A 22057-nucleotide genomic window follows, 5' to 3' on the forward strand; every position below is an offset into this window, starting at 1 on the left:
AGTACAGTTTGCACTGGTAAGCACCATTTTTTATTTAAAATATACATACAGGATGTAGTTTACATAAAATGATTCACAAAAAAAAATGCATTTAATATATTTCTGTTCAACAAATGAGAAAAGAGTTTTTTATAAGTACAAGAAGAGAACCTGATTAATAAAAATTAAATTAACTTAAAAAACAATGTGATCTGGACCACAAAACCATTCTTAAGTAACACGGGTATATTCGTAGTAATAGCCAAAATAACATTGTATGGGTCAAAATTATTGATTTTTTAAGCAAAGATCATGTTCCATGAAGATATTTTGTAACTTACCTACTGTAAATATATAAAAACTTAATTTTTGATTAGTAATATGCATTGCTAAGAACTACATTTTGACAACTTTAAAAGGAGATTTTCTTAATATTTAATATTTTTAAACAGTTGCATCTTGGCCAAATATTGTCATTTTGTAACAAATTATATATCAATGGAAAAATTGGAAAAAGTTGACCCTTATGACTGGTTTTGTGGTCCAGGGTCACATATGGTCAATCAAAAAAAAAAAAAAAAACAATATCCACATAAAAAGCAAACTATTAACCAGTCTGAGAGTGTGTGAACGCTCTTCTACAGTGAATGATCCTATGGAAAAATGTGCTATATTTTGCCCCAGACCACACATAGTGTGAAGTCTTTACGTTCTTTTCCACAGAGACCTGAAACTGCATGTCTGCAGGTGTGAGCCCTTTAAGGTGTGTGTGTATACCTTTTTTGGGTGTTTATTGATGTTGTCTGGGTCTAGTAGGTAGATGTGGTCTTTGGCTCCCAGCAGCAATCGGCTTCTCTCTTCATCCAATAATACTGTCTGAAACCGCTGCCCCTCGCTGGAACCCACGAACGGCACCACACTTCGAGAATGGATCAGCTCTGGAGAAGTCAAATGAACACATGTATGTAAATACATACAGTTGTGGTCAAAAGTTGACATACTTCTTGCAGAATCTGCAAAATGTTAATTATTTTACTAAAATAAGAGATATCATGCAAAATGCATGTTTTGCAAGAAGGTTCAAACAATCAATGAGGCTTCAGAAGGGAACACGATGCATTAAGAGCCGGGGGTGAAAACTTTTGAACAGAATGAATCTGTACATTTTTCTTATTTTGCCTAAATATCCTATTTTTTCTTTTAGTACTGCCCTTCAGATACTACAGAAGATATTTACATGTTTCCCAGAAGACAAAATAAGTTAAATTTACCCGGCTCTTAATGCATCGAAACATCCTTCTGAAGCATCAGTGAGCGTTTGACCCTTCTGTAATAGTTGCATATGAGTCCCTCAGTTGTCCTCAGTGTGAAAAGATGGATCTCAAAATCATACAGTCACTGTTTGAACGGGTTCAAATACACAAAAATGCTGAAAAACAAAAGAATTTGTGAGACCTAAAGGTTTTTTTCTGAAGAACAGCTGTCAGTTAACTGTTTAGGACAAACAAGGGACTCGTGAACAACTAAAAACACAGCCATGGATTATTTAAGTAACAACACAGAATTAAGAATCAAGTGTACAGAATGTAAACTTTTGAACGGGGACATTTTTATAACTTCAACTATTACTTTCTATTATAAGCACTGCAGTGTTGCAATAGATCTAAAAAAGTATCTCTATATTCCATATATATAACCATAACCTCAGGGTTATCTGTCATCTATGTGTTCAGATTCCATCCTGATAAGGTTTCATCCTCTCTTTAACGTCAGCTCATTTACAAAACCTCTTACTTCACCTGCTGAACACAAACCAAGAGCCTCTGAGCTGTCTGAGCATTCAGCTGGATCTAATCGGTCTACCCTATCAATTCTCACACGTCGGCACAGCCGCAGATTAGCCCGATGGTTCATTTGCGGTAGGTTTCATATTTCACTTCTTGTGCTCTCTGAGGGAGCAATGACAGATTTTGTTATTCTCGCTGAAGAATACCAGTTAACAGCTTAGACAGCTGAGATCAGATTGGCGTTTGCGCACAATGAACATAGGCCAAATAGTTGTCACGATAACACAAATAAGCCTCAAAGTTCCAAGCTATCAACACGAACATAAGTGAGGTGGAAATTCTGTAAAGGTGACGTTGTTAAGCCTTTGGTACGTACAAGCCGAACTCTCTAGATGCATAATTCTCGAGATGTTTTTGAAACACGTAATGACATTTGACTAAAGCACGCAGTCTTAGTAGACTTGGACAGAGTCCTAACATTTCTCCACCCTATGTCTCTGCTCTCCTTGCACACAAACATAACCATCTGCCAGCAGCCTCAAAGCAAGAAAATCTGGCAGGGTGCACTTAAACACCAGCAGGTCCGTAGATTCGTTTATGTTTTTTGATCCTCTTTTTATTCTGTTTTGAATTCTGAATTTCACATATACACAGCATTTCACCATTTATTCTTCCCATTTCTCAGTTTTCAGCTACCTCCCTGCATGTCTGCCATCTTGTTTAAACAACCATGTTAGGGTTGGGTCGTGGGGCATCAAGAAGTTGAATAAATCCTAGGACTTAACTATTAAATCTCTGGGGTGCAGGGTCGAGGACGGGTCATTTCTGATCAATATTTATAAGACAAAAAATCCTTCCCAAAATAAAACCCCTCTCATGTTAATGCCTGACTAGCTGACGCTAATCTACTCTGCAAACAGTTTTAGGTCAGAGCCCTGCTGAAAGATCCCAGCTTAGCAATGAAGTCTACAGAGATTTATCTGGCGTTCTGGAGCTTTATCTGGACCCCTCAAGGGAAACAACTCTTGCATCCCCTCATAGCAATAAAGTCTGTAAATTACATCTAGACAAAGAATATTTAAAATGTGCATTGACAAATCCATTACAAAGTTGAATGTTCTTTTCTAAGTAATATCAGACACTTGCCTTTTAAAGTAAACCTATAAGAGACATTTAACAGAATGTTTAAGCTGCTTATTTCCATTCAACAGAAGTGGAGATTAGTCAAGCTCCAAAAAAGAGCAAAAAATGCTGTTAAAGTAGTCCAGACATCTCAAATATGCTAATTTCAGTCATTATTTACCAAATATTTATCTTCCAGCTAGGACTGTCACTAACAATTATTTTGGTGATCAAGTAATCTGTCGATTATTCTGGTATTTGAGTAATCTGTCAATTATTCTGATGATTAATCAAGTAATTAGATAATTATAAATAAGTTGTTTGAAGTAATAAAAACAGACCTAAGCAAACAAAAGCCTTTAAATTACTTAAAATACACATATAAAGCAATGAAGCAATAATAATAAGTTCAAATGAAGTATCAAAAGCAAGTACTCATATGGTTTTATTAAATAAAACTGTGAAAATACATAATGTATTATAAACAATAGAGCTAATGTACATTACGCATTATAACAAATGACTACAGAAGGTTGTTTTTACACTTTACTGCACGATCGAATCCTTGTTTTAATACTGACTAAACAACATTTAATTCAAATGTCCACTTAATCTTTAATATTTGGTCATTTCTTTATGACAAAAATGCTACAGCCACTGTCATTTCTAGAATCTGTGGACATTAAAACGCATAAACTGGTGGTTTGAGCTTTTATTTTGAAATTGCGATGAACAGTTAGCATATCGAGAAAGATATTGGTGTATTCTCCTGTATTTGCATAGGTTTATAAATTATTTAACTGACAAATCTGATGAAATTGCGCATGCAGGGATCCTAGATTAATGTTAAAGTAAACCCAAACTCACAACAATATGCAGAGATGAAATTTGAGAAGCTCCACATATGTGACCCTGGACCACAAAACCAGTCATAAGGTTAAATTTTACAAAACTGAGATATATACATCATATGAAGGCTCAATAAATAAGCTTTGTATTGATGTATAGTTTGTTAGGATAGGACAATATTTGGCTGAGATACATCTATTTGAAAATCTGGAATCTAAGGGTGCAATAAAATCAAAATACTGAGAAAATCACCTTTAAAGTTGTCCAAATTAAGTTCTTAGCAATGCATATTACTAATCAAAAATTACATTTTGATAGGTTTACAGTAGGAATTTTACAAAAAATCTTAATGTAACATGATCTTTACTTAATTTCCTAATGATTTTTGACATAAAAGAAAAATCAATAATTTTGACCCATACAATGTATTTTTGGCTATTGCTAGAAATATACCCCAGCGACTTAAGACTGGTTTTGTGGTCCAGGGTCACATATGTAAATCATGAGAGTTTGTGAGGAGCAGCATTTACTGAACTGAGCCATTCTGACACACATGTATGTAACCTACAGGCATGTAAATAATTAAACCTGCATCACATATCATTTAATTGAATCATAGCGTTTGTGAAATTACAATAGAATTATGCTTTATTATGATATTTATAGGTTTAATATATCACGCTGCCTTGGAAAATGGTCTAATAATGCGTTTTATGGATTCTCGTCCGGGGGATGCGCCACTTTCGGTGTTTTTCTGGTTCCTCGACAGGGGCAAAATGCAATCGAGGATTTTTTTAAATTGAGTACTGGAACTGAACTGAGGAACAAGGGACATTCTGGTATAAATTTTGCTCCACAGAAGGAAGAAAGTTATATATAGATACATACACATAAATACATACATAGTTTGATTTTAGCAAAACATGCTATTCACACACCCTTGTTATTTGTGATTCGAAATATGTTGAATTGTAAACTTGGCAAACAATTTGGGAAATTTCAGGCTATTCCCATTCAAGTACAAAGAAGCTATACTTCCATGACTGGAAGGGCCATTGCCAAAAATGGCCACAGAGTGAACTGACTCCAATAAGAACTTCTTATGAGTCAAATTTTATAAGCTTGTAACGTAATGCTACACTTCTGTGGTTCACTGATCGTGGTGACTTAATAATTATTCTTATAAGAAACGTGGACTCCATGTGGAAACATAAAGAAAGTATTGTTCATTCAGTTCAGTCTTTACATTGTGCTGTACAGTTCAACCTTTACACTGCAAGCTATTTCAGCCCTACAGGTACATCATTTATCTTCAGGCAACAGGAAAGCATAAAGGCTGATGAGTGAAATACAAACCTATGAAGTAATGCACAATTTAAGGGGTTGACAAATGAAGGTACCCCCAGCTATCCGCCAGAAACTGGGTCACACATTTAAAGCTAATGTCACAGAGCAAGACTTCTTTTAAGATTTCTCAGATGGTAAAGGATTACACTCTTAGGTGTAATCAATATCCTGCCTGTGGCTTTGGGAAGAGAGCCAAACTAGTGGAAACTGGTGTAAGTCTGTGTACAGTACATTAGAAAGACGCATGGCCATATTTATGACCTGCTTGTTTTACATCTGTTTAGAGAGCCACAGCCAACTGGGAGCCATATAGTTATAAATTCATTGTATACCATACTGTGAGTTCTTAAAATGCTGTTTTCCTATTGCAAAACAAGGCTTTGTGTTTGCATGCTTTACATTCATGCATGTCTATACTATCATGCATACACTTTATGTCAAACACAAGAATATATAACACTCATAAAACAATCAATAACCCTCACACGAGACCCCTGTGCCGAGAGAGACTGTCTTTAATAAAAATATTTACACAACCTGAAGATAATATTTTGCTGTGTTTCACTGGACATTGTCAGCTAGGAGTGATGTTAGCGACAGAAGGGTTATTGTTTGGTTGACTCCAGAGAACATTATGAGAGGTACTATATCTAACGCAGATCAGATGTTCCCCTTTCAGCCTTCCTTTAAGAGAAAAACAAGAAGACGGTCTTGTCGATCGGCCTTGAGGTGTGCACGCAGCCCTGCATTCTTCTGGATAATGACACACTCTGTTTTAAAGGCTTGCAGTGACACAGAAATGGTGCCGATGTTTTTATGAGAGCATCTGCTCAGATGATTGATTGTGAAAGACTGTACTTCTGCATCCTCTCAAACAGACCAAACATGGAGCGGAACAGCAAGTTTTAAGATCAAACTGACCTGCTCAGTGTACCTTAATGGATTAAAACATCTTGTAAAAAAGCCTAGCAGGAACAATTATATTTTAGATATATTTTTGTCCTATATATTTTATTAATAGATAGTTTATATATATATATATATATATATATATATATATATATATATATATATGACATATATTTAAAATGCAAAAAATGCGATATATATATTTTTTTCTTTCTTTTTTTTCTTACTAATATTCATTAGATTTTAGGTTTATGCTTTAAAAAAGAAAAGCTATGGCAATAGGTTAAGAAAAAAATAACTAAAGTAAACACTTTTATTTATTTACTAATTTATTTTTCTTGTATAGTTGAGCTTTCCAGTAAATTTATATTGTTTACATGATGTTTACAGTTTATGGAAGCCCATCTGCCAAATTCTGACTTTTTTATTAGAATTGCGTGATATAAACTCACAATTGCGAGAAAAATAAAAAGTCAGAATTGCATGATATAACCTTGTAATTGTGAGTTACAAAGTCAGAAATGCAAGATATAAACTCACAATTCTGACTTTTTTTTCTCAGAATTGCGTAATATAAACACGATTGCAAAAAATAAAGTCTGGAAAAAAGACTGACATCTTCTCAGAATTCAGAGTTTATATCTCACAATTCTGACTTAATAAATTGCAATTGCATGTTATAAAGTCAGAATTGTGAGATATAAAGTAACAATTCTGAAAAAAATGTCAGAATTGTGAGTTCATAGCATGCAATCCTGAAAAAAAAAATCGGAATTGCGAGATGTAAACTCGCAGTTGCAAAAAAAAAAGGAATTGAGAGATAAGAAGTCGCAATTTCATTTTTTATTCAGAAATGGACATTTATAACTGTTAGCTAAAGATTAATATGTATATATATATATATATATATATATATATATATATATATATTAGTGGTGGGCCGTTATCGGCGTTAACGTGCTGCGTTAACGTGAGACTCTTATCGTGCGATAAAAAAAATATCGCCGTTAATCTATTCTCAAAGTTGGATTGGGAGCTGGGTCTAAACTACGTAAAATATGATGACTTTCACCTTGATATTTTAGCGCGGATGACGTATACCTAGTGGAATTGCACTGTAGGGGGCGAGAACGAGTCTTCAACTTCTGTGAAATTACCACATCAAATGAGACGTGCAAACATGGATGCAGCTATGAAGCCGCTTCAGGGCAGGTGCGTGCGTTGCTAGACCCTTTTTACTGCGGCACGCGCCCCAGTGAATATCTGCTGTGCCCCAGTAAAATCTCAAGTTTGAGTTATAATGTGCTTTGATAATGCCGATATAAAGACATTAAACTATATGCAACAACTGAATTGACGCTTCTAAAAGCAACGCAGTTTAATGGAAGACTATGCACGCAGAAATCCATGCACGTGCGTGTCTGTGTATTTAACGGCAACGAGCACGTCGTGCAGCCTTTTGCGCAGAAGTACTTGGTTACACAAGTTTGTATAGGTAATTATGTTGTAAATGCAATTGTCAAGCAGTTTGTGATGCATTTTGGAAACAGGAGATGAGCGCCTGGTCTAATGCGCCACCTGGCCCGTTCTTGAAGACTTACTTTTAGTCATTATTTGGGTAGCACACATATTCTGAATGCCTTCAGCAGAATTCAAATTAGCCATTTTAATCTAGATTAATCTAGATTAATTCCAAGATTTAATCTAGATTAATCTAGATCAAAAAAATTAATATATGCCCACCCCTAATATATATATATATATATATATATATATATACAGTCGTGGCCAAAAGTTTTGAGAATGACACAAATATTAGTTTTCACAAAGTTTGCTGCTGAACTGCTTTTAGATCTTTGTTTCAGTTGTTTCTGTGATGTAGTGAAATATAATTACAAGCACTTCATACGTTTCAAAGGCTACGAACGCATATATATATATATATTTGCAGTACTAAAATTGTTTATTTGCACTTTAAAATGTATATTAAAAAATATAGTTTTCTTTATTTAATAGAGTTTCTTTATTATCTGGCTCTCATCATAAAACCCAGTTCAACATACAGATTTCCATTGTAGACACTTCAAGCAAATCTCTTCAAGAGCTTTGCACAAATCATAATTTCTAGCACAAGTCAGGCAGCTGTCTGTTCTCTCCTCTCATTCACGTCATTCACGCCAGCTCAGCGGCTAAAATATGGCACACTGACGCACAGCATGTAGGATTTTTATGCTAAAGAAACTGAAAATAAACAGACGGCCCAGCACAGTCATTCATATTTTTATTGGCGTGAGTTTCCTGATATGGATGAAGGTCTGTTTCAGTAGTGCTGGCATGCTGTGGGTCAGTCTTTAAAGAGATATATAAGTTTTATTTCCCTCAGTGGCATAGAACAAACACTGCATTCAGTTAACTCCTCAAATCGAGGCAGGGACCGAATGCAGAAGAGAAAGAAACAAATGGAGAATGGTGAAATTGAGAGACTTTTATCTTTTCTCATTTGTTTAATGTCACTTGTCAGCACTTATCAAAAACACATTCTGGAACAACGTGGTATCTAATCAAAGCTGCTACTGATGTTGTAAAGCTCAGTGCAGATTTATCATGTGTCTACGACTGCAGACAAAGCATGCATGACTTTTAACAATCCATGTGTCAGTGCACATAAATGAGTAAGGACATGTTGTTACTTTTAACAGTTGTTTCTTTTACGCCTCACTCGCTTTATAGCGTCACAGGTTTATCTTGCCCTGAACTCCCACCCATAATACACACAGCAAAAGTAAGCATGTGTGTGTTTGAGAGTGTGGCACTGCTATGGTATTGTCAGCGTAACTCCAGCGATAAGCTAAAATGGGCTGTGCTCGTGGGATCACTGTTGAGATCAGAGAGTTAACGCCTTATTGACTTATCAAACCTTTGAAGCCGCAGCTGCAGTCGAGCGATCAAACACAACCACAGGTAGAGGGAGGGAGCGCGCTCACAGCATGAAGCAGTGGTTAGCAAATACCACAAAAGATGCAGACATTACAGTGAAGTACTGGGTACAATCCCAGACCTTAGTAGACAAGTCCTTATTTAACCTCTCATTATGAAACAATCATTTTGTCCTAGAACTTCTGACGCAGCAAAATATACAGCACAATGTTCATAAACAAACAAATGCAGGTGTACAAGCAATGCATATTAACGTAGTTCGGCCGGTAGAACAGTCCATGTGAGATCAGTGGTTCAACTGTAATTCTATGAAATTTGAGTTTACAGGTTTGGAAACGACATGAGGTTGAGTAAATTAATGACAGAATTATCATTTTGTGTGAACTATGCCTTTAATGACTCAAACAGCAGCAGGATTATTAGGATGCTGTCCCTTTAAAAGCTAATGGACAGACCTAATATATTGAAACATATTTAACTGTTTACATTCACTTAAGACTTACTGTGTTTACATGAATAATCACCACAGTCATTTTGACATATGTTTGTGTTTATTTGACTATTTAAGCACAATAAGCTGGAAAAACCATATCAATTTTTTTTCATGGCTTATTGCACTTGAATGGTTTAAAATAGCTTCAACGTTTAAGCTGGGAAAGATTAATCTCTCAGATATTTCCAAGTGGTTGTATATTGTTGCCAAACCACTGCAATCTACTCACTGTGGTGTTCTGAGTGGCAGCTAGGTCTTTGCTAAGTTGTCAAAAAGGACTATTAATTAGCATCTGAAAATCATTAAAATGGGGTAAGATGATATACAGTTGAGGTCAAAAGTTTACATACACCTTGCAGAATCTGCAAAATGTAAATTATTTTACCAAAAAAAGAGGGATCATACAAAATGCATGCATTTTTAGTACTAATCTGAATAAGATATTTCACATAAAAGATGTTTACATACTGCTCACTGTTCTTCAGAAAAAAACTTTAAGTCTCACAAATTCAGTTTTTTCTTGGATTTTTCAGCATATTTTGTGTATTTGAACCCTTTCCAGCAATGACTGTATGACTTTGAGATCAATCTTTTCACACTGAAGACAACTATTACAGAAGGTTCAAATGCTCACTGATGAAACACAGTGGATTAAGAGCCAGGGGGTGAAAACTTTTTGAATTGGAAGATCAGGGTAAATTTAATTTATTGTCTTCTGGGACACATGTAAGTATCTTCTATAGCGTCTGAAGTGCAGTACTAAATGAAAAACATTATATTTAAGCAAAATATGAAAAATGTACAGATTTTCCTTATGTTCAAAAGTTTTCACCCTTAACACATCGTTTTGTCCTTCTTACGCATCAGTGAGCAGTGTTTCCCCTACCATTATCTTAGGGGGGCGCCCCGCCCCCCTTGAATGTCAAGTTCATTTTATTTTTGATATAGCGTCAGATCACAATAGAAGTCATTAAGGTTATCTTTCCTATAGAACAGGGCTATACATTGTTCTTTTATTAAACAAACTAAATTGCCTTGTGTTATTTATCTTATTTACACGAAGGCATGTCATTTCTGTCTTTACATGATCGCGTGTTTACAATGTCTCATCTGCGAAAACACAGACGGGATCGCGGACTCCATTCATAAAAACCGAATCTACTGTAGCGCGAAATGCCACGTAAATTCGTCGATTTTTGGATTAATAAATCAAAAGTTGGTCTGTTACTTCATTCAAATCGCGATATGGACTAGTGTCTGTGAAAACTGAAATGCAAAAAGACCGTTTCAATATGAATCCTGCATGCTCCGTTTGCCTCTGTATACATGAATGGTGGAGACATGCTTTTACTACACGCATATACTGAAGCACACGTGACGCTCCCGCTAATTTTGGGCATTTGCATCTCGCATGAACAGATAAACTCAATATCCAAAGCTGCTGTGAGTGTCACTTTTACCGTTTCATTTGAGAAAACTAGCATCATAACATGCTGTACACACACAGAAACTTCAAGGCAACCTGTCAAAATAAAAGTAACATGTAACAGAACATTAGTCTTGTATTACTTTTGTACAGTATAATGTAGTTGTTTATATATTCCTATTTAAATAATTGACATGAAACAATATATATGATAAAAATAAATATAACAAGATTAACCACTTAATTGTAGAAAAAATACAACAATTATTATTGAAATGTTAAATTATTATTATTTATTGATTTTAACAGTAAACCTCTGTTTGTTTGCCAAAAATTAAAAGGGTTTATTTTTCATTTGATTAAAAATAAATAAATTTTTATACTTTTAATTTGATTATGAGAAAAAATAATACACACAAGAATTAAAAAAAAAAAAAAAGCAAAAGTTGGTAGAGCCCTATTGTTCAAAATGTTAAAATAGAGAGTTTTGGACTTATTTTTCCTCTGAATAAGTCTATAATAATGTTTTCGTTATTTCACAAAGTAGGGTAAAGTACCGGGAAAAAAAAAGTAACGTTGGCTACCGGCACCCAACCCCCTAAGCCCCCCCCCCCCCCCAACACTGGAAACCTAGGGGAAACACTGAGTGAGCGTTTGAACCTTCTGTAATAGCTCCATATGAGTCCCTTAGTGGTCCTCAGTGTGAAAAGATGGATCTCAAAATCATACAGTCATTGCTGGAAAGGGTTCAAATACACAAAAATGCTGAAAAACCAAAGAATAGCCCTGTATCATTCAGGTAGCAACACAGTATTAACAATCAAGTGTATGTACATTTTTCAACATGGTCAGTTTTATAAATTCAACTATTATCATCTTATTCAGGTAAGTACTAAATAAAAAACAACATTTTGCATTATTCCTCTTATTTTGCTCAAATAATTAACATTTTGTAGATTCTGCAGGGTGTATGCAAACTTTTGACTTCAATTGTATATGTGCATAGAAGTGATATCTATAGTTTAAGGACAATAAAAATATAGCAAAGATAACATTATTTTAAAGATAACAGTTTTTCTTTGAGTAATAATTATTTGGCCTATAGCCATTAAAATTAGCTCCATATAAAAACATATATTTAGCTAAGTGTGTGTGTGTGTGTGTGTGTGTGTGTGTGTGTGTGTGTGTGTGTGTGTGTGTGTGTGTGTGCGTGCGTGCTCCAGTAAATACAATATCACAAAACGTGCATACTGCTTCTGTGATATGCAGCACATCCCTTATGTACACTCAATCTGTCACATGCACAGTCTAAATATTGACCTCGTACAAGTGCACTGTAAACCTCTCATCACACTCCTACATGTACTTCAAAATGTATCCTTTAAAAATGACAAACACACCAGCAGATGTTTAAAATAAATACATGAAAATTCAGCAAAACACTTAAGATTTAATAGATAATTTTAGAAAGAAATCATCTGCGTAGAGCAATGCAAAAGCTTCTTGGAACAAACAGATTGTTAAATAAAGTCACATAAGGACAAACTTTACCTCTGTAGCCGAGTTTAACTCTTGGCACGCTCTCCTTCATAGAGTTCACTTCTGGCAGAGAGAAGAAGAGCATCACCAATGTAGACCACCCCATCCGGAGATGCTGATGTCTGCTCCTCCGTCTCTGTTTGTCTGGATCCTCAGCAGTCTTCATGATGGGAGAGAAGACTTCTGCTACTGCGGACCTGTGATGGAGCGGACAGTTAGAGGGAGTCATCTAAGGGAGTGGCTGGGCATCTCTGTGGGAGGTGTGTGTGTGTGTGTGTGTTTGAGGTCTTGTTAAATCCCAAGCAAATGTTCAGCTGCTTTACTGTGGTCTCTTTCAGGCATGTCTACGCATTTTAGCAGCTCTGCATCAGCTGCTGCTCTATTCAAGTCTTTTCTTTTGTCCACCAACACACATACTTTCTCCCTCTCTTTCTAAATCTGTTTGTCTCTAAACAAAAGGTCAGCTTGATGAGGGCAGCCACTTTCAGCCTTCTTTCAAATGCCTTTCTTTTATTTTCTCGCTCCATCTTTCATCTGCTCTGTCTCCGTCTCGCTTTCTCACTTCTTCAACAAACAGTATTCTAAGTGCTGAACGGCTGGGGTGAGGATCATGTCTGAATCTCTGCTTCATTAGTCAACAGACTGCCATGAAATTGTGGGAGAGAGTGAGAAAACTGTAGTAGTCTGTCTTCATTAGGAGATTTCCTTCAGCAGGGAATCATTTAGGACAAGGATTCACACACTTCAGAGCAGGGGCTCTCAAAACAGTCCTATTATTTTGAGTGAAAAGGGGGCATGGAGGACTTATACTATGTTGTCCGACAAACAACTAGTGGGTTTACGTAGATTATTAGCAGTGTTGCTTTAAAGGAAATGAATTAAGAGACTTCTCAGCGAAGGTTTGAGCGTGCTGACAGCGTGCTGTGCTTTGGCATGCTGACAATAAAATCCTCCCTAAGACGCTTCGTCTCTAATTTCATCTTTTAAAGCACCACTTTTTCCGAAGCAACACATTTTACAACAAATTCACCATCGTTGACAATAAATTTAAAGAGAATTGCTGTCAGACTTCAAATCACCTACTGAGCAATGTCACCATTATTATGCAGTAAATCTCTATATATTGTGAGGACTATGACAGTTCTGTGTAATAAATGGTTCTACACTCTAAAAAATGCTGAGCTATTTAATTAGACCCAATTTGGGTTGACAATCATTTATAATCAGTAACCAAATGGTGCTGGGTTGGAAATGTTTTCAGTGTTTATTCAACCTGATCTCATGCCGCAAATGTACCTGTGGGAACTTTTTCACAAGACGCAAAATACATACTGCCATGTACATTTCATGACATATTCAATGTCAAATGTCTACTGAGAGGGGCTAAAAGAGTGTTGTTTTTTCCCCAGAACAGATTGACGTACATATGGTATGTTTTATGTGATCTTGGTTTTGTATATTTCACTTTCTTCAAAAGCAGATTGTGGAGACCTTTTAATTGTCCACAATCAAAAATCATCATATCACACACCACTAATTGCAATGCAGTTTGTGCAAATCCGAAACTGAGGTTGGTTGAGAGGGAAAAAAACGTCTTAATATTTATTCATCAATGTTCACCGAATGTTTAAAAAGCAACTTCAATTACTGTAACTATACAAGTTGTAACTGTTGATTTGTTATTCATTTCTTCACTTTTTCTCACTCACATACATTTTGTCTTTACAATTGCCTGTATTTTGTCCAGTTTCCTGTGTTTTTAATGTAATTATTCTGCATGTGTTATGTGACTTTCATTTCCAAATCATTTTGGGCTCATTTTAACCCAGCAGTATTGCTCATTTTTGAACAAAACAACCCAGCACTAGGTTTATCCAGTTTTGACCCAGCAAAAATGACCCAAATTGGGTCATTTCTAGAGCAGCCTATTTTATTTGTTGAACATCAGTCACCCTATTGAATATAATGTAAATAATGTTCATATATGTGACCCTGGACCACAAAACCAGTCTTAAGTCGCTGGGGTATATTTGTAGCAATAGCCAAAAATACATTGTATGGGTCAAAATTATTGATTTTTCTTTTATGCCAAAAATCATTAAGAAATTAAGTAAAGTTCATGTTCCATGAAGATTTTTTGTAAAATTCCTACTGTAAACATATCAAAATGTAATTTTTGATTTGTAATATGCATTGTTAAGAACCTAATTTGGACAACTTTAAAGGTGATTTTCTCAGTATTTTTGATTTTTTTTGCATCCTCAGATTTCTGATTTCAAATAGATGTATCTCGGCCAAATATTGTCCGATCCTAACAAACCATACATCAATAGAAAGCTTATTTATTGAGCTTTCATATGATGTATAAATCTCAGTTTTGTCAAATTTAACCTTATGACTGGTTTTGTGGTCCAGGGTCACATATTTCAATGACCTACTGCAACCCAAACACATCTAGTTTTCAGACATCTGATAAAGACATGCATTGCCACTAAGGAATGTTCCTCTAATACTGCACATTTATCAACAGGAGACAAATATATCTCTAACTCGAACATAAAGATAAGTCAGATTTGTCTGTTTATTTAAAGAACAAGGCGGCATCACAGATAGCTTTGATTATGATGGATCATACTGCATTCGTGACATGTAGAGTAGATTTAAAGGAGCTGAGGGAGCGATATCAGAGAGCAAGTGTCACGAGGATATCAGCACGGGGGCTCTTGGGTAATGCTTGAGTCTTGTAAGTTCATATATCAAACAATAGAACATCTTTCCAAAGTTTTCTAATGTTTTCTTCCTCCTCCACAAAGACACATTTTTTCTTTTCTTTGACATCACAGCTATTGTCTCTTGCAAACATCTCCTGGACGGCTTTCTACACCTACCACAGACATAGTCCACTGCATTATTTTAGCATTCACCTTTTTAAAAGGTCAGCCCAAGTTCATTATTATGAGCTCAGGTTACGTATTTATATTATTCTTGGCAGGGGTCAGTCTTTTTCGCTGTGGTCGTAGTCGGGTGTAAGGGTTACTCCTTGCTCTGTGTAAATAATGTTCATATCAACATAACCACACGCAGACACCAAGGCCATGTTATGTTTTCATAATCATAACATACAATGAAAATTTGTCTTCGCTGCATTACGAGTAACTCGTATTATGTTCAAGGTGGCGGTTGGACTCTGTAAGCCCAAGTAACATTGTTTTTTAGGGAAGATAATAATATCCTATCATTTGACCCCATATTTTTGTGGCTTCAATATATAGCTTAGTTGCATTATATTACATTTACCTCCCTTGGATTTCAAATCCCATGGCTGCAAGCTGTACAGCTACTGTTTTGCTCATTAAAACAGAACAATTCAAAAGCTAAAACAAATATTGTCACAAGAAACAAAAATATGGTTGTGTTGCTGCCAGAAATAGTAAAAAAAATGTCTGATTGAACTGAAATGAGGCTAAATTAGTTTGGCAGCATTCATTTATTATTTCACATGACTCTAATTGTACTCTAATGACTGAAGTTGAATTATTCAAAATAAAGCAGGGGATATTTATTCTAAGTGTAAAAAAGACAAAGACTGTTCACACTGAGTGTAAGCTGTAGATACTGTTTGTACCAAGTGCAAATAACAACAAACAGCATTTCTTTACACTATTGTAAGTGCAAATAGTATGCAAGCCTGTTTCTGCCACGGAACAAAAAATTAAAAAGGTTATTGCAACTTTTTATTTCACAATTCTGGCTTTTTTTTTCTCAGAATAGTATGATAAAATCACAATTGCGAGTTATAAACTCAGAATTGTGAGATATAGTCACAATTCAGATTTTTTTTTCTCTCAGAATTGCGTGAAATAAACTCACAATTGCAAGAAATAGTCAGAATTGCGAGATAAAACAATTCTGACAATTTTTTCTCACAAATGAGTTTGTATCTTACAATTCAAATTATATTTTTTCACAATCGTGAATTTATTTGTTGCAATTCTGACTTTTTTCTCACAATTCTTTTTTTTTAAATGTGAGATATAAACTCACAAGTTATAAAGTCAAATTTTGAGTGAAAAAAGACATTTTCTCAGAATAGCGAGTTTAAATCTTACAATTCAGACTTAATGCACTGCAAAAAATGATTTTCTTCTTTAGTATTTTTGTCTTGCTTTCTAGAGTAAATGTCTAAAAATTCTTAAATCAGGATGCATTTACTGAACAAGTAAAATTACTTAAGATATTATATCTTTTTTTTTTTTTAAATGAACCAAATTTTGTTAGTTTTTGTTAATAATCTTAAATCTAAAATCAGATATTTTTGCTTGTTTTAGGCAAAAACAAACAAAATTTGGGTAATTTTAAAAAAATAATTTTGCAGTGTAACTCGCAATTGCATGTAATATTGGGGGATATAAACTCGCAATTCTGAGAAAAAAGTTAATTGCGAGATATGAACTCACAATTCTAAGAAAAAAAGTCTGAATTGTAAGTTTATCTTGGTATTCTGACTTTATTTCTCAGAATTGTGAGATATAAACTAGCAATTGCAACTTATAAAGTCAGAACTGTGAGATTTAAACTCACAATTCTGAGAAATGAAGTCAGAAATCCATGATATAAACTTGCAATTGCGTAAAATAAATTCGCAATTTTAAGTTATAAAGTCAGAATTGTAAGACATAAACTTGCAATTCTGAGAAATAAAAAATTCCAAGATATAAACTCACAATTCATTGTGTGTCTTCATGTGTAAAACTTAAAAACTCCTTTAGGTTGCCTGGTCTGTTACGTAAAAATGAAAACTGCTTTGAAAATTCCTATGAAAACTAATGGGAAAAATCAGTTCAAAGTAAAACTATGTTAAGTATTTTTAGTGAATCAATAAACGCAATGATCTCCACTGTATGCATTTACTCGCTCATACTGACATAATCAGGGTTTCTGCAGATATGAACAAGTGAAATTTAAGACTTTTTAAGACCTTTTTAATACCACTTTATATGAAATTTAAGACCTAAACCTGTAATGGAAATAGATATTATATTACATGCATATGTGATACTTAATGTGTTTAATGTAAAAAGTAAACAAAATTTCATGGCTGTCATAAATTAAATTTATTACTACGATATACAGTGAACTTTCCATATCAGCAGATACTATTCCACACAAAATATCCCCATAAAAGTACCACTAGAAATATCTGATGTAAAAAAAAAAATTCTGAAGCGATTTTTTTTTTTTTACTTTTGAAATGTATGCGTACCTTTGAAATTTATTTTATGAATTTATCAATAAATTCTAAATGTCTGTTAGCAGTGAGATTACATAATTTACACTGCAAAATTAAAAGTGAGATTAATGTTTTAAATACATTTATTGATTTATAAATATATTTATTAGAAATGTTATATAAATACTGCGATTCTGTCTGAAGACGCAGTAACTTCCACAGAGGGAGAAAAAAATCTACAGTTGTTAGCAACTGGCCTTAGTCAAGCCCTATATTCAGTTTTTCCAAGCCCAGTATCGCTAAACTTGCACTTCCTCATAGCTAAAAAATTAAATCCATTTGACTTCTGCGGTACAATCCGAGAGAGACTCGCGCCAATAACAGAAAGCTGATTGGCTATTGCATGCTGGTCTCATTTGTAGTTTAAATTCAGCAAATTATATTTGGAATAGTGAAATAAAGAACTACAACACCACGGAAACAACAGAAAGAGAATTTAAATGAGCATTAGAGGTAGCGTTACATGGACATCGGAAAAATAAGACCTGTGTAAAATTATTTAAGACCTAGAACAGCGAATTTAAGACTTTTTAAGGCCTAAAATTTTGATTTTTAAATTTTAGACTTTTTAAGACCCCGCGGAAACCCTGATAATAAACCATTTATTCCAGTCATAACTTCACTAAAATCTGTGTATACGTGATTCCGTGACCCGGTAATGTATATACAACCCATCTCAATACCTATAACGAAAACATTTGTAAAATCTTATTTCCCTCATTTGTTGTACATATATTATATTTGCCTAAGGACATTACTGAATGACTGACATATGCAGCGAAAGGAAAAGCAGACCTTTGCTTGAACTCGTTGAATAGTTTTCATATGACAGTTTGGACGGTCCTTTGGCCTCAAGCTGAACGCCCAATCACACGGCATAAAAGCAGACACATAGACGATGTCATTACGATTCAGTCTCAAATTTCATTTCTAATACTCAACAACTGTTTTCTACAGTCTTAAGGCAGTTTTTAATATCCACAGCTGCTCATGAAGGTTATCATCATCATCCATGGATCGTTGCACTATGTCTGTTATGGTAAAGGCAACTGAAATAGATATCAAGTATCGCCACACTGTCAGAGTACAGTAAAAAACAAGCTTCTGCAAACTTTTATAAAGGTGAAACTCTGTATTAGTGCTGTTTGTTTGAGCCAAGTCCGTGTTTAATGATATGTTTTTAATCCCCCTTCTCATCTTTAAAGGAGGAAACGTTTTAGCTTTCATACCTGCACTTAGCTCTGAGAAAGCCAGGTGCATATCTAATGACAGAGAGCAGAAACACAGCGGTGAAGAAATGCCTCTCTGCCAACATTCCCAAACCTCATTATATTCCCGGAATACCTGACACTCTGTCTGTCTGTCTGTGAGTGACAGGTTTAGGGAATTATGGGTAATTCAATACATCCTGAGAGGAACCTCCATAGCCGTAATGGAGAGCAGACAAAGTGCTCGGCTAATGTCTCTCGTCGATTAGCTGTGTTTGGAGTGAGCGGATTAAAAACTGTACTGTTACCCACACACAGGTGAAGAGAGGGCGGATGGTGTAAGGTTTAGGCCGTGTGAAGGAAGGATAAAGAAGACGAGGTGTTTGACATTGTTCGGTGTTTTTATCAAGAGTGTTCAGGTGTGTAAGGCCGCTGACAGGAGCCCTTTGAGGGAGACGAGGCTGAACGCAACATGTCAGTCAATCATGCTGAGATACAAACATTCACACACTAAAACAGTATCAGTGAAAAACAGGAACTCGGGTAGCACAGTTAGGGGAGTGGGGTGCCTTCAAAACATATGGCCTATTTCATGAAGCCTGTTTAGTGGCTCTACCCAGGTAAGTTTGAGTTTAGTTTGAGTAAACTCTGTTTAGATGAATTGGTTTTTAGCGGTATACATCATCATGGTAACTTGCACTACATGGCTAACCTGCTTCAGAGCTGGTTTTATTCTGGGTAAGATATTGAAAAAAAAAAAAAAGAACTAGTCAACATGATTTCTGTGATGCGCAAAACAGGGACGGAATTGTGGACAGAATCCAGTCATAAAAATGGAATTTGCTGTATAACGCAGAATGTGACAGAATTTGCCAAATTTTGGATGAATAAATCGAGAGTCAGTACATTTAAATCAAAATGCAATATGTGACCCTGGACCACAAAACCAGTCTTAAGTCGCTGGGGTATATTTGTAGCAATAGCCAAAAATACATTGTATGGGTCAAAATGATTGGTTTTTCTTTTATGCAAAAAATCATTAGGAAATTAAGTAAAGAACATGTTCCATGAAGATTTTTTGTAAAATTCCTACTGTAAATATATCAAAATGTAATTTTTGATTAGTAATATGCATTGTTAAGAATTTAATTTGGACAACTTTAAAGGTGATTTTCTCAGTATTTTGATTTTTTTGCATCCTCAGATTCCAGATTTTCAAATAGATGTATCTCGGCCAAATATTGTCCAATCCTAACAAACCATACATCAATAGAAAGCTTATTTATTGAAAACAGGGAAGGAATCGTGGATGGAATCTAGTCATAAAAATGGAATTTGCTGTATAACGCAGAATGTGAAAGAATTTGCCAAATTTTGTATGAATAAATCAAAAGTAGGTCAGTACACTTTGTCTGTGGATATTAACTACTATAATCCTGCATGTTCTACGTGTCTCTGTGTGAATGAATGGCGCAGACGCGCGGTTTCGTTTACTACACACATACTGAATCGCACGTGACGCTTGCTGTGTTTTCAGCCTCTTCCGCCTCAATATATGAGTATGTGAACACATAACATTGTCTCTAGAGAGTCTCTTTTACTGTTTCTTTTGAGAAAAAAAAAACGATCGTCATATCATATAAAAAGAGAAACGTAAAGGTCTTCACAACAATCCGTCAAAATAAAAGTTCTGTTAGTTAATGTAATGATAGTACTGCTATTGCTAATAAAATTATTAGTAAAATATAATTTTTAAAGAATATTAACCAGAAAAAAGTTAATATTTAGAAAAAAAAAATATTTAGAGATGGTTTTAATTAATAAAATGGAATCCAGAAAATTAATGGAACACAGAATTTGGTAAAAAAAAAAAATTAAATTAAATTTGTATTTTAACAGTATTTTAAATGGCCTAAATTTTTTTTTTTGTCAATTTTTAATAAACTGTTTAAGTTTCATTATTTCAATTAATTAGACATGCTTTCTGATTAATAAAATGTAATTTAACCTTTAAAACAGAGTTTAGAAAACTTAAAATGGAATAAAAAAAATAAATAAATAAAATTGATTTCATAGGACCCCACATATATCTGATGCAATAAGGTTGCTCATCCTGTATCTCTTGTTCCAAATTGCTGTTAATTATTTAATATATATATATATACAGAAAAGTATTTTATACAGTATAAGTATTTTATAATTATTATAAAATTAAATAATTTATAATTAATAATTGCACACATATAAATACGAGCTTTTAAAAAATATAAAACATTTAAAACTGCTAAACTTTCATTTTCTTTTAAGTTTTATAAATTAATTTAATAAATTCTGTTGATTCACCTGCACTAATTTAATCAGACATTTACTTTAAGGTGATGCCGTACATTTCCGTTTGAAAACGCATCTTTTTCTCTGTTTTCTTCCTCCGTCCACACTGAGAAGGCATTTTTGTCAAGAGAAAAAAGGAGCCTTTTGAAAACGCTCTCATGGATAAATTTGAAAGTTTTTGCGTTGTAGTGTGAACTGTGAAAGTTTTGGAAATGCTTTAAAATGTTTTCAAATAAAACGCTATTTACAAATGTATTCTGATTAACATAGACGTAGCCTTAAATGTTCATGAAAGCTGCTGTTTTCCTGCCTCGCAAATTTTCTTTAGTTCATTATATTTTACATAATGATTTTTTTTTATCTTCAGCAAAGAAGTGAACTCTAAACTTACTTTGAAACATACTGTAGCTGCAAGTTCGAAGTTTCTTTACCAAGCTTTGTGTAACAGGCATCCATTGAAGTGGCTCACTAAATGATACCTCAAATTGTAAGGTGTGCCGTTCATTTTCTAAACAATCGGATGATTTTCATATGATGTATGATTTAAAAAAGGAGATTTACACTGAAAAACAACACTGAAAAACCAAAATTGCATGACGTGTGCCAACCACACCCTAGCAATGCCAAACAAACCACCTGGCAATCGCTCTTTGACGGCTACTTTTCCATGGCAAGCACCACTTTTTCTTCATAAAAATGAAAAAACTTTTCACCACAGCCTTCCTTTTAAATGAGTCAAGAAACCTGGGATTTAGAAGAATCAAGGTTGGTTTGTCTTACTGGCTCATGTACTGCTGATGTAGTGAGGAGAGACAGTGAGCCGAGACAGGCAGCGGGAAA

General features: G+C 34.6%; 1 protein-coding gene across 1 annotated transcript in view; it reads right to left on the reverse strand.

Annotated features, from left to right (window-relative positions):
- sema3d (sema domain, immunoglobulin domain (Ig), short basic domain, secreted, (semaphorin) 3D) overlaps positions 1-22057 on the reverse strand; it is a 50033-nt gene that overhangs the window by 24733 nt on the left and 3243 nt on the right. Inside the window, exons 2-3 of the mRNA XM_073850895.1 lie at positions 12401-12585; positions 757-917 (exon numbers count right to left, since the gene is read on the reverse strand). Of these exons, the coding sequence (XP_073706996.1) occupies positions 757-917; positions 12401-12554 (315 nt within the window). The 5' untranslated portion in view covers positions 12555-12585. The remainder of the gene's footprint in view (positions 1-756; positions 918-12400; positions 12586-22057) is intronic.

Source organism: Garra rufa, chromosome 11 (assembly GCF_049309525.1).
Source record: "Garra rufa chromosome 11, GarRuf1.0, whole genome shotgun sequence".
Lineage (NCBI taxonomy): Eukaryota > Metazoa > Chordata > Actinopteri > Cypriniformes > Cyprinidae > Garra > Garra rufa.